At 50.9% G+C, this 13,015-nt stretch overlaps 1 protein-coding gene across 2 annotated transcripts in view; it reads left to right on the forward strand.

The window, feature by feature from the left end:
* DNAJC11 (DnaJ heat shock protein family (Hsp40) member C11) overlaps positions 1 to 13,015 on the forward strand; it is a 66,793-nt gene that overhangs the window by 27,227 nt on the left and 26,551 nt on the right. For both annotated transcript variants that reach the window (XM_053899034.1, XM_019461253.2), the window contains exon 4: positions 3,182 to 3,283. In XM_053899034.1, the coding sequence (XP_053755009.1) occupies positions 3,182 to 3,283 (102 nt within the window). The remainder of the gene's footprint in view (positions 1 to 3,181; positions 3,284 to 13,015) is intronic.

The raw sequence follows: 13,015 nt of genomic DNA on the forward strand, positions 1-13,015 counted from the left end.
CGGTACCTCAGGAATCCTGTAGTTTATAGCAGGGATCTGAAGTGAGAGATCGGGGACCCCCGCTGAGGCCACCAGGAGGTTAGAGGCAGCGTGGGACAGCCCGCTTTTCGCCAGGCTGCCTTGCTTTTCAGGGTCCCTGTCCCCTCTCCCACAGGGGAAGTCAGTCTTCCTGGCTAACGCAGGGACAGAACTAGTTGGTGAATGGATGGTTAAGGCGAACGGTCCAGGTGTGTGGATCCACGGGCTGCACGTGGTACGCTCTGTCGTCGAGAACGTCTGGTATTTACCAGCTGTAGTGCCATTCAGGAAGGTGTGCTCCTGGGTGCACAGGAGGGCACGTGTCTGAGGGTGACCAAGATGGAAGGCGTGTGAAGGAGAGCATAAAGGCCGGGGGCCTTGGAAGCTGGAGCGAGACGCCCTGCCCGGCCCCTCGCTGCTCGGGAGGTGCCAGCCGCTCTGATTATGCGCCAGCTCTTTGCCAAAACTCCTGTAAAATTGACTAGAAATGGGATGACTTAACCCCTGTGGAGCATCTGCCTCTTCAGTTCACCAGGGAGTGTGGGAGAGGGAAAGGGATTTGTACCTATTGATCCAGCCAGCAGAGGTGAGGCAGCCATAGAGTTTTTGAAAACAAATCTTGTTCTGCTCTGGCCTCTGTGGAGCCTGACACTTTCTGGTCTTAATTCCTGGAATCTTACGAATCTATTTTAAAAATACCAATATAGGGGCGCCTGGGTGGCGCAGTCGGTTAAGCATCCAACTCTCGGTTTCGGCTCAGGTCACGATCTCTCCGCCGGTTTCGTGAGTTGAAGCCCTGCACTGGGCTCCGTGCTGACAGCGCAGAACCTGCTTGGGATTCTTTCTCCCTCGCTCTCTGCCCCTCCCCCACTCGCACTCTCTCTAAATAAATAAATAGATAAACTTAAAAAAAAAACAGTATAGAGGCACATACACCACATACACGGAGTCAGTGTCGCTGGGTAAGTCTGGCTGGTCAGACTCGTGCTCAGTGTGCACTCTCAACACCAGCGTCCCGTTGGGCAGACTACTCGGCGTGAAGCCTTTTCGTCCAGGTAGAACAGCCCGGTTGCTCCGGGACCCGTGGAGGGGGCTCTTCCGCTTCCCATCCAGACCCCCTTGGCCGTGGTGATGCGTCACGTAGGTCGCCACTGGCAGGTTCCATAGTCACAGGCCCACCGAATCTGGGTCCCAAGGTCACAAAGAATTCCTAAAATATTTTAAATCCTTTTTTCCTGATCCGTCTTGACCTTCACGGTTAAATGGAATAGTTGATTACTTATATTTCCCTGAAGCTCTCTTGTCTTTATTTTCTGTGATGAAGGGAGAGGCTGACAGGACATGGCGGGGGGGGGGGGGGGGCGGTGATGGAAACTGAAGCACTGAGCCTCATTCCGCTCTGTCCAGGGCAGGGACTTCAGGTGGGTGCCTCACGCCCTCAGCTTTGGAGAAGTAGGTGAGCCTCCTTGTCAGTTAAATACAACCGAGGGTGTCGCTGTGAGGTAACGAAGCGGTCACTGGCGTGCCATTTAGGACTTTCATTTGTTCTTGGATGGTTTTTAAGTGTTCTATTTTATTTTTGAAGTTTATTCATTTGAGAGAGAGCAAGTGCACACATGACTGGGGCGGGGGCAGAGAGAGAGAGAGAATCCCAAGCAGGCTCCGCACTGTCAGCACAGAGCCCGACTCGGGGCTTGATCTCGTGAACTGTGAGATCATGACCTGAGCCGAAATCAAGAGTCGGACGCTTAACCAGCTGAGCCACTCGGGCGCCCCGTGTTCTTATTTTAGGAATTATTGATTACATCTGGTTATTAGAGGCGGAAATGCTGTTTTCCTTATTTTTTCCTCTTTACTTCCTGAAAGCATAGTAAACACATTTCTCAGTATGCTTTTGGCTAAGGCAGTTTTTGTATTTATTTTTCTGTATTGCTGAATGATAAAATAAAGGGACACAGAACCTAGAACGTGACCCGGTTTATGTGAGAATGCACACACACATACATGTATGCACAGAGGGTGTCTAGGAAGATGCATTAAAAACTAGATGTCAGCCTGGGAGAAGGAGGATGGCGGAGAAGAGGGAGTGAGCTATAGGCCAATTGTACTTTTTTCCTTTATATCCTTCTGTACTATTTTGATTTTTTGCTGTAAGCATGTATTTTTTTAAACAATTTTTTAAACTTGTGATTTCCAGGATTGCTTCTTCTCACATCACCTCCCTTTTTAGCTGTTCTGTGAGCAGCCTCTCGAGGCGCCTCTGTGTTTCTCCCACTGATACAAGGAATGTGCTCTCTGGGTTTGTCCCCCACCCATCTCATGACTTTGTCGGCCTGCCCCCACTCTCGGTGTTTCTCCCAGGCCATGGCATCCTGGACCCCTAGAAATCATGTGGTGCAGTTCCCTCTTTGAGAGATGTGGGGCCTGAGGCCCACGGTGGCCTTTTCCTGCCTCTTTGAAATCTCCATTTTGTGATGAGCTAAGAAAAGCCAAAACGGAACGCCTTATTTTCTCATAGACTTGTCATTGTGCATCCCTGAGTAGTATTGTGGCCTGCCTTTTGGTACCTGAGTACTGTTTTATGCTAAGGCCCGTCTGGCATCATACATTCTCAGGGTCATATCATATTGAAGGGGGAAGAGTCCCACGGTGTAAAAACGCCCAGGCCTGATGGCTGAAGCTCAGAAGGCATCTCCAGCGATGGCTCCAGCACACTGGGGAGAGATGACAGGGCAGTTGTGAGCACCTTCGTCCTCTGCTTTCATCTTCAACGTTTATTACTGGGCTGGGACTCATTAGGAAATTTAGACCACGAGACTTAAGGCGACGTATTCTCTGTAAGATTCCTACAGCGTCAGAGAGAAGTTTACCGAAACGAGGGAAACCACGCTTAGTCTCTCTGGAGAGCTGAAGGGAAGCATCGCCTTGGGGATGATCGGAGGGCAGAGCTGAGCGGATACGACCGTGAGCCTGAGCTCACCAGGGCCTGGCTCCGTGGGAGAAAGGCTTGTCGGGGTGTCATTGCTGCTCTCGGAATCCCAGGGCGAGGAACAGCCAGACCTGGGCCACGCGAATGCGCCACGTTAGCGATGTCCACTCTTGGTGTATGTTTTCCTCGCTTTCTGGGTCCTTAACTGCCTCTTCCTCCTGACTGTGCCTGCAGGTTGTGGAGAGGAGGAGAACGCCAGCCGAAATCAGGGAAGAGTTTGAGCGGCTGCAGAGAGAGAGGGAGGACAGGAGGCTGCAGCAGCGCACCAACCCCAAGGTAAGCCGGGCCCGCGGCGGTGAGGATGGCGTAGGCCTCACTGCCAGGCGGCAGGCCTGAGGTCAGTGGTGAGAGCGGACCGAATTGGTGGAACAAAATTGTGCGTATTTTATCTCAGAGCAGCCTCTTTCGAGAGAGCAGCTCCTGGTGGCTTTCGGCAAAGCTGCCGCTCAGGACCTGGAGAAAAGTGTCTTGAACCCTTGAACCGTGTGCAGGGAAGACCAAACCCATCCCGAGCCGAGGAGACTTCCCAGGCGGCAGCACAGGCAAGGTCCCTGAGACCCTTTCCTGCAGTCGTGCCGCCCGAGCCCTTGGCGGGTGACAGTCAAGGGACACTGTCAGCAGCCACCTGACCCCGCTCCGAAGCAGCAGGACTCCCTGCAGCACTGGGGCTGTGGGACGTTTCCAAACTGCCTTACGCGGGGCCCCGGCTCTGATCTGCCTGGACACCGGTGCCGTGAACACCAGTCACCAGGCTGTTCTGACAGCGAGGTGACCCCCTTTAACTCCATCAAGTCCCCAAGGGAGTTTGAGTCCCATGACCTAGTGACGGGCCCGAGTCTGAGAGCTACTTTTCGGTCCTGTGGATGATACCTTTTCCTCTGATCTGTTAGAGAAGCAGATTGTCCAGAGTGCACGCGCCAGCCCCGTGGCAAATGGGGTGTCTCCGTCAACTTGAGATGCCGGTTGTGTGAATGTATAGTCGAATGTGACCCCGGTGTCCTGTTCAGCTGCACTTGACAAGGGCCCTCAGCAGCCGGACTCCCTCAGTGTGGCCCGATGGCCTGGCAGGCAGCCTGAGATCTAAAGAGAAAGAACAGAGGCTGGCTTACAGCCCGGGCATTGTGATAATATGAACTTCTGATCAAGTACATTCTAGGAAGGGGAATTTTTTTTCAAGACTCCTACAGCGTTTAGAGGACCGTATCTTCAGAACACTCCCATCTATTTGAAGCCTGCATTTCAAAGTATATTTATAAATGCCGACACCTCTCCTTCCTGCCCAGCCTCCCTGCAGCAGATGATGGCGTCAGCGGTGCGGGGCCGTCTTACGGTCGTAGGAGAGCGGAGAATCGAAACGCTGGCTGAACCGACTCGGGGCGGGTGACACAGTGGGGAGCACTAAAGGTCTCTGCGGCGCCCCGAGCCGTGCTCGGGGGTTCCCTTCGTGGAGCCAGTGCTCAGGGCCACGCGCCGCGGGAGGTCTGGTTTGAAAGTCGGTGTCGGCAGATGGAGTGAGGGTTGAGGAGACGGGGTGGGGCCTGGCGGGAGCAAGCTGTTGCTGTGGAATCTTTGCCGTTCTGGCTGGAGTTATGCTGCATTCCGAGCAATGAAGGGGAAAGAGAACGTCACAGTAGCCTGAGCCTCCGTGTCCTGCGATAAAATTGGCCATCTGGGTGCGCGCAGTGATTGCTTATTGGGATTCTGTGGAAACGTGTCTCCGGGCCATGTTTCCGTGGAATGAGAGAGCACAGCTGTGACCATTTCACACAAGCGTGCGAGTTATTGTAAAATTCCTAATACTTTGCTACTTCCATAAACTGCTTCCAAATAAATAAGACATTTTCTAGCCAGAAATAGTGAGTGATAACCAGATGTTTGGCCATGCAGCATTTTGAGGAGAGCTTTTATTCCATTTCTGAGGGTTTTGCTTTTCATGATGAGTGGAAAGGTTTGGGATGTTCTCATCCTAAGAAAGTGGAGATCTCCTCTCTTAAGGCCACAGGGGAAGGACACTGCCGATGACCATCGGGCTCAGCACCGACCTGTTGTCACAGGGGACTGGCAGGCGAGCACATGTGTGGCACTGCTGTCTGAGACTTGGATGGGCATTTCTCTCCGTTGTTACCAGTAAGAGTTTGTTGGGCGGGGATCTGCCGGTGGGATGTATGTATGAGAACGGGCAAAGAGGTCAGGTGGGAAAAAGTGGTAGACGGGAAATATTCTGACACGGTGATGTAGGACCCGAAGCAAAGCGCGTGACCTGTGTTTAGTTTTCTCATCTGTAAAACGAAGCCGCCTGACCTTCCTGACTACCACGCCAAGCTGGGAAATGATTGAAACAATAGGAAATAGGTGTTAATTCATTGGAAACAGACACACGTGCTGGGTCAATGCAAAGTGGTACCCATTAGGTACCATCGAGGTTAAGAACTTTTGTTTTTGTGTCTCCCCCAGCACTGCGTGGGAAATACTTGGTTTGGTCAGGTAGTTCTGGGCCCATGGGGTGGGTTTGGATGGGGTCTGGCAGTTGGGATTTCAAAGTGGCCCTCTGACAACACCGTCAGCCTTCTCCCGTGGCCTTGGCCTTGTGGAGTCTCGGTGTGGCCAGCTACCTGTGAGTCTTGGTTTGTGTGAAATGAGCTTTGGAAAGCACAGTGGTGCTTAGAAACGATGAGCGGAATCCCCAGTTCCCGCGTGGGAGCCACCGATGGCACGCGTGCACACGCACACTCACGCACGCACAGACGCCCAGACGCCAGAGGCAGCACGATAGCGCTTTCCACCTGGAGTCCGGAGCCCTGCACTGGGATTCTGATTCCACCCTCTTGTTCTGGGCCCGGGGTCAGGTCACTTCTCCAGTCTTCGCTCTGTTTCCTCTTGGGTGAAATGAAAGGTTTGCCACAAAGCCCACTGCTTGGGGTCAAGAGACTCCAAAGTCCTTAGTTTCATTGCCCCTGTTTTCTGTCTTTGCTGCGTGAGAGTAGAGTCGTGTTCCCTGCTGGAAAACGCGAGGCTTGGGTTGCTGGTGTCCTGGGATCTCCCGGGCCCTCACATTGAGCAGGCGTAGGGGGTAGTTTGCGGCCAGACAGACGATGAGGCTCCTCCACACCGAGTGCGCCGTGCGTGACTGGACTCTGACTGGACGGCCACGGCCACCCTCCCTCCCTCTTCAAGATCTTGGTTTTATTTGCTTAATCCATCGACGCGTCTTGACATTCAGAGACTTAAGACGATGCAGTAGGGTTGTTCCGTGCCATGTTCACTTCATACTGATTATTTTCATTCCTTTCTTTGTTAATGCCCATAAACCTTCTGTCTCTCTCACGGCAGCCACTCTGGGAGTCTAAAGATGACAGGTCGCGGGCAGCGCAGTCGGGACTTTGTTACTGCCTCCTAATGAACTTGTTCCCATCCCGTGTGAAGCACACTGTTAAGTCAAAGACTGTTGGGGGGCTGTCACTGTCTGCCCCTGGGGGTATGGACTGCTTGCTTTCTGACCCCTTTACGTAACAGTTCCTGGAGATCGGCACATCATTTCCTGGACCTTCCATTCTCCTTTCGCTGTACAGAGCTTAACGTAAACTCCCTGGCAAGACCTCCTTTCTGATTTTAGAAAGGCCAGCTTATTGGTTTGGTTCCTGTAATAGCTTAAAAATAGAATCCAGCTGTATCAGGAAACATTTAAAAAATGTATCAAGGAAGACCTATAACAGTAAAAATATTTTTAAATCCCAGAGTGTTTTCATAAAGACACAGGATTACGTTACTCAATTATTTTTAAAGGCTTTTTGAAAAGCCGTGTTTCACTTGCCATGGCTAATGATTATAGGCATCCGAATGAGCCTGTGGCTATGACTTCAGTCTGTTCGGTGGAAATGACTCTGATGTCATAAACTGACTCGGCTTCGCCGACAGGAAAATCGTACAGAAGAAAAGCTGTTCGAGCCCATATGTTGGTTGCGCTCAATGTCAGGAAGGGGCGACGTAATGTGTGCAGAAATGGGCAGCTGTCGAGAGTGAAGAAATTGGGAAGTTGGCACGGAAGAGGGGACCGAGTCCGAGAAGGCTGTTGGATAAAGCAGAGCTTTTGCAGAAGAGAAGGGCCGGCTGCTGTCCCCATCCTGGTGGTGTAACCACTTAGAAACAAGGCGTCAGAATTAGAGACTTTGGTTTATGCAGGGAGGGCGGCCCAGGGGGGTGGCGTCCTTGGAAACTCTGGTAAGTTTGAGATTGATCCTCCAACATGAGAGAACATGGGTTCTGACTTTGATCCCAGAATGAATCTGCAGAGACCATCTCACAAGAGCCACCATGGGCTCGCCAGCTATAAAACAGGCAAACTGCACAGTGCCTCTTAAAGCAATTGCCTCTTTGGGTGGAATTTTCAGTTAGTAATTGAGAATGCATTTGACAGAAATTTCTCACATTATCCTTATGGCCAGATAAAATACAAACATGAAAATAATTCAGAATGGAACATTCCTGGCTGAATGAACACCTGATTCTACTCAAAGAGGGTTGATTAATGCATCATCCCCAGCCTGGTGAGAAGCTTCTCCTCATGGGAGAAAGGCTGTAACTTGTCATGCTCAGAATTTCTGTGAATGATGTCAGTGAAGATGTGTTTGTCATATTCACAGGTGATCCAAGGCCGAAGGACAAAGCCAAGATTCTAAAAGATCCCAGTGAACTAGAATGGCAAGGTTAGACGTGCTAGCTAAGAGAAGGGGAGATGGGGAAATGGTGGTCTTTATTTGACTCAGTGTTAACAACAGTTTAGAGTATTTTGCAGGTTGGGAATGAGTACGATAAAGATGATTCATTTATTCACAAAGCAGTTTAAATTGGGTGCCTGTAAGGAGCCAGATCCTGTGCCAGATGTGGACGTGCAGCAGAGAATAACAGACGAGACCCTGCCCTCTTGGGTACTGGCCGAGAGAGACAATAAACACAATACATAAAGCATATAATACATTAGAACGTGACCGTGCTATGGCGGGAAGCTAGGTCAAGGTCCGGGGGGAGGAAAGCAATTTGAAATAGGGTGGTCAGGCCTTGCTGAGAGGATAACGTTGGAACAAAGATGAGACAAGTCATCCGTGTGGATATCGGGGAAGAGCCTTCTGGATGGAGGGAGCAGCCAGTGCAGAGGGATACTGGATCTGGTATGTTCGAGTAGAGGCAAAGAGACCAGTGTGTCTGGAACAGTGATGGTGGAAATTATTAGCAGCTGAGGGCCAAGAGGCACATCTCCATTTCCCTGTTGAAAAGCAGCAACTGGCCTTAATTTGTGACAGTTCGAGAGAACAGAACCGACGGCACGGAGATGATCTTGGCTCGGTCTAAGGAGCAGTGAACGAGGTGGGCTGCTGGGGGCTGAAGGAAACCGCACTTTCATCCACCGTCTCGTCCTGAACACAGAGCAGCAGGGACCTGCATCTTCCAAGTGGGGGGAAGGGGGGCAGTTACATAATTAAGATAAAAATAAGTTTTCCCGGCTGTTCACAGAGCCAGTGTGGGAGTGGGTGCCAGGCCGGCGGGTGGTGCTCCGTCCCGGCTGGAGCGCTTTGATGACCTCTGGCGGTCTCCAGGCCCTGCCTGGGAGTCGTGGTGTCCCTTGGTTATGTTAGCTCCTCCGGAAGAGGAGGCCTCTGAGACTCCGCGGCACAAGAAGTCGACGGATTTTTAAATATGCATATAAGACCTTTTTGAGATTTTAAATTTTTTTTTTTTTAACGTTTATTTATTTTTGAGACAGAGAGAGACAGAGCATGAATGGGGGAGGGTCAGAGAGAGAGGGAGACACAGAATCTGAAACAGGCTCCAGGCTCTGAGCGGTCAGCACAGAGCCCGACGCGGGGCTTGAACTCACGGTCTGCGAGATCATGACCTGAGCCGAAGTCGGATGCTCAACCGACTGAGCCACCCAGGCGCCCCAAGACCTTTCTGAGATTTTAATCATTTTTAAGTAGATGCTAGTTTTGAAGTCTAAGGTATGGGGAAATTTTTTGCAGGTTTTTGTGGTCAGAGTAATACGCGTAAGTAGTTTACGAAGTCGGGTACCAGACTTACTACAGAAACAAGCAGCCGCCCCTCCCAGCACCCGTCTTTCCCACCTGACTCCTGCCCCCACCCCACCTGACCCAGGAGAGACGTGCCTCTCCCCGCCCCCTGAGCTCTTGCTTCAGACATTTCTTCTGTATTCCTGAGTTGCACGTTTACACTGTTCTGTTTTTCCGGTTTCCCCCGGTCAGTAAAGATAAGGATGCAGTTCCCCAGCGTCCTTGTCCACCCAGCGCGGTTATAATCCCCTTTGGGGTTAAGTGAAGGTTCACCAAATAAATGCTCAGCTGAGCCAGGCGGGCGTACCACGACTACCAGACCTTTCTTGAAAGGCCTTTTCCTCACAGTGTCAGTAACTCTCCCTAGGTTCCTTTGACGAGCTTTCTATAAATCTGTCACTACTTCGTTTCCAGACTGTTGGATTCAACCTTCCCCCTTCCATCGCACTCCTTAGATACTCTCACCCATCCTGGTGGCACCCCCCGCCCCCAGGATCCCCGCTTCATCCTCCCTGCTCCCATTCCAGTCTGGACCCTGCTTTCCAGGCCTGCGTACAGCTGGGGCCCCAGGACTTTCCTCACCAGCTTCCTAGGAATGCCTTTTCGTTCAGTCAACATCCTGAGCTGCACCAAACAGAACCTCCCTGTCCTCGAGGAGCTCGGAGGCCCAACCCTTTCCTGGGTTGGCTTTCCGCCTCCCTGTCTTCCTGATTGATCCTTTTTTGGGCATCCTCCAGTAGCTCATTATAAAAGATGCCTGGAAGGCAAATTTCTTTGTCCTTTTTTTTCTGCTCTAAGTCTTTTAAAAGAAAAAATAACGTAAGGACTACGCATATATACACATACAAAGGATTACGTGTAATGTATAAACCGTAACAGGAGTGAGGAACATGTAGGACCCCACCGCCTGACCCCAGGACAAGAGTACTGCCCACACCTTGCGTCCGCTTCCATGGCCCCCGCCTGCCCCACCCCCCTGCCAGAAGGAAACACAATCCAAATGGCCATCCTTGTGTTGCTTTTTAAATTTTGCCATAAATTGTGTGTATGCTTGGGGCGGCCTGGATGGCTCAGTCGGTTAAGTGTCTGGCTTCGGCCCAGGTCATTGATCTCAAGGTTCGAGCCCCACACCTGGCTCTCTCCTGACTTTGCAGAGCCTGCTTGGGATCCTCTGTCTTCCTGTCTCTCTGCCTCTCCCCCTCGCGTGCGCGCTCGCTCTCTCTCTCTCTCTCTCTCTCTCCTAAAAATAAATAAATAAGCATTTAAAAAAACAAAAGGATGTAGGCTTAAGTAATACACTGTTTGGGTCTTATTTTTCAGCTTTATAAAAATGCTACCATGCTATTAGTAGTCCTCTGGGACTTGTTTTCTACCCACACCTCATACTCTTTTGGAGTCTGTGTGTTTCTCGTGAGGCTGTGGCTTGTTCGTTGTCGTTGCTGTAAACCAGCTCACCCACCCTCGTTTCCGGGGTTTTGCTGTTCAAGAACATTCCGCGTGTTCTCGTGCTTGTCTCCTCATGCACACACGTGCAGCGGTGTCCACGAACACCGAGATATAAAATTGACGTTCAGCTCTTAAGAGGTGTCGCCACCTTGCTTTCCAGACTCTGCATACCTCAGAAGGTCTTGGTTGTATCTTTATCCTCAGCTAAGTATAAAGCCTGTGTGTGCATACGTTGGACAGTATACGTGTGTCGAGACACGTGTTATGAAGTGAGTCTAACTTACTATTTAGTTACAGCTTCATATTTAACATGAACATTCCTGCTCTATTTTGTAACATCCACGAAGTTTCCTCTTCTCAGATGTGTTGTTTTTCTGATTCATGGGAAGGTGCAAGGTGGGGCTCTGGTGCTTTGAGCTGTAGAGACAGATGCCCTGCGTTCGCATCCCATCTCAGACACTTCGCCTCTTTGTTCCTCGGCGTGTTCATCTGTGAAGTGGAGACAGTGGCAGTGTCGTCAGTGAAAAGCTGAAGCGAAGCGGAACACGTGTTGAACACTTGGGAGAGTCCCTGACACATAGCGTTCACAGCGCTGTTTTTTACGATTAACGCAACATGTCTTATTTTTCTAAGGATATGATTCCTTGCAGGTTGTTTGCCATTTTCTTTGGTGTTTGTATTCTCTGCTTCTTTCTCCTTCTTTCTGATCTTTACTTGGTTTCCGACTTCCGTGTTGGAGATTTCCCTCTAACGTGTGGTAATAATCTCTGGCTGTCTGCTCCCGAGGAGGGAGGCAGAAAAGCCCGGGCTTGGCAGGGCTTGTCATTCACGGCCTTAACTCCCTCCATCCTCGACGGAGCTTAGTGTTGAAAGGCCTCTTCTACTCAGCGGGTGGTTGCTCTCTGGAGAGGAAGCCCCCAGTCTCTGGCCTGGCTGCGGTCAGGGCGTGGGGGGAGCGGGCTGGGAGATGACCCTGTTTCCAGGGCCTGCCCCACCCCTCCCGCCAGACCTGGCATGCCTTCCCTTGATGTCTTCAAAGATCAGGCCTCTGTCACTTGTCCCCTTAGTAAGCAGGCAGCTCCTGGGGTGTCTGGTCCCTCCGGTGCCTCAGCCAGCAGAGGCCTGGTTTCGGCTTCCTCTGCTCAGTGACCATCTCCATCCTTTTCCAGTTTCTAAGGCTTGTTAGCACCTCTTCTCTATCACCTCTGTTATTCCTTGAGCCTCACTTTGGGAGGGAGGAGGGTTTCAAGACAACAATACTATTGGTTTAACCAAAAATCCACATTGGTTATTGGACGTAATTGTACCAGAAGCCTTTTGTTTGTCCGTCATCATCGAGATAGAAGAACAAAAGAAAAAAGAAAATAGCCACAACTCTGTCAACCACAGCTTCTTCAGTTGAAAGTCTGTCGGGAAGAGGGGCTCCTGGGTGGCTCAATTGGATTGGTATCTGACTTCAGCTCAGGTCGTGATCTCGGGATTCGTGAGTTCCAGCCCCGCGTCGGGCTCTGCACCGACAGCGCGGAGCCCAGAGCCTGTTTCGGATTCTGCGTCTCCCTCTCTCTGCCCCTCCCCTGCTCACTCTCCGTCTTTCTCTCTCTCAAAAATAAATAATCACTAAAAAAACCCTGTTTTTTAACTGCAGATTCTCAGAGGAGCTGCACAGGAGTCTGTCAGGCTGCTCCCGGGGACTCTGCATCTAAAAAGCAGGCTCCCAGGGAGGTCAGATGGCGGCTGACTTGGAGCTGCCGCAGGAGTCTGCAGGCGTGGGGGCACAAAGCTGTCTTGCTTACAGTGTATTTTTGTTTCGTGGTTAAAGAAAACAGGGTTGACTTAAGAATGCTTCGTTTGGTGGTCCAGTGTGGTTGTCGTTCAGAGGTTGAATAGATGCTTAAAAGGTGATCTCTTCCTCCTATGTTTACCTCCCTGAACCTTTGCATCTTAAGAGTTGGTGATTTTTATTCAGTAGTTCAAACCTGAGAAACTAGTAAGTCGGATTCATTTGCTAAGTCGTGTTATATTCTTTCTACCGTGGCCTGATTGAAGATGGTTTGAAACCACGGGGAGTGTCGTCCCTGGAGCCCAGTCGCTTGTGGTCTGGGCAGCGGAAACTGCCCTACGCGACAGACTGATTCTTCCATCTCCGGAACAGATCACAGAGGTCTTAGGTGGGAATCTGTAGCTGCTGCCTGTCCCACTGACGGTGTTTCATCGGTATCACGAACGCATGCAAAGGACTTTGTAACTATCATCGTGTTGTCTTTTTATACTCTGATGGCAGAATTGAGTACCCTAACACAAGGCTCAGCCAACCGTGGCCCACTGTCTAGTTTTCTTCAGCCCGTGGGCTAAGAATGGTTTTTATTACATCTTTAATGGTTTTTAAAAAATCACAAGAGGGGCATCTGGATGGCTCGGTTGCTTGAGCATCTGGCTCTTAATCTCAGCTCAGGTCTTGATCTCCAGGTCATGGGTTCAGGCCCCTCACTGGACTCCATGC

The sequence above is a fragment of the Panthera pardus genome, unplaced genomic scaffold, assembly GCF_024362965.1.
Source record: "Panthera pardus isolate Hobbes unplaced genomic scaffold, ASM2436296v1 HiC_scaffold_11, whole genome shotgun sequence".
Lineage (NCBI taxonomy): Eukaryota > Metazoa > Chordata > Mammalia > Carnivora > Felidae > Panthera > Panthera pardus.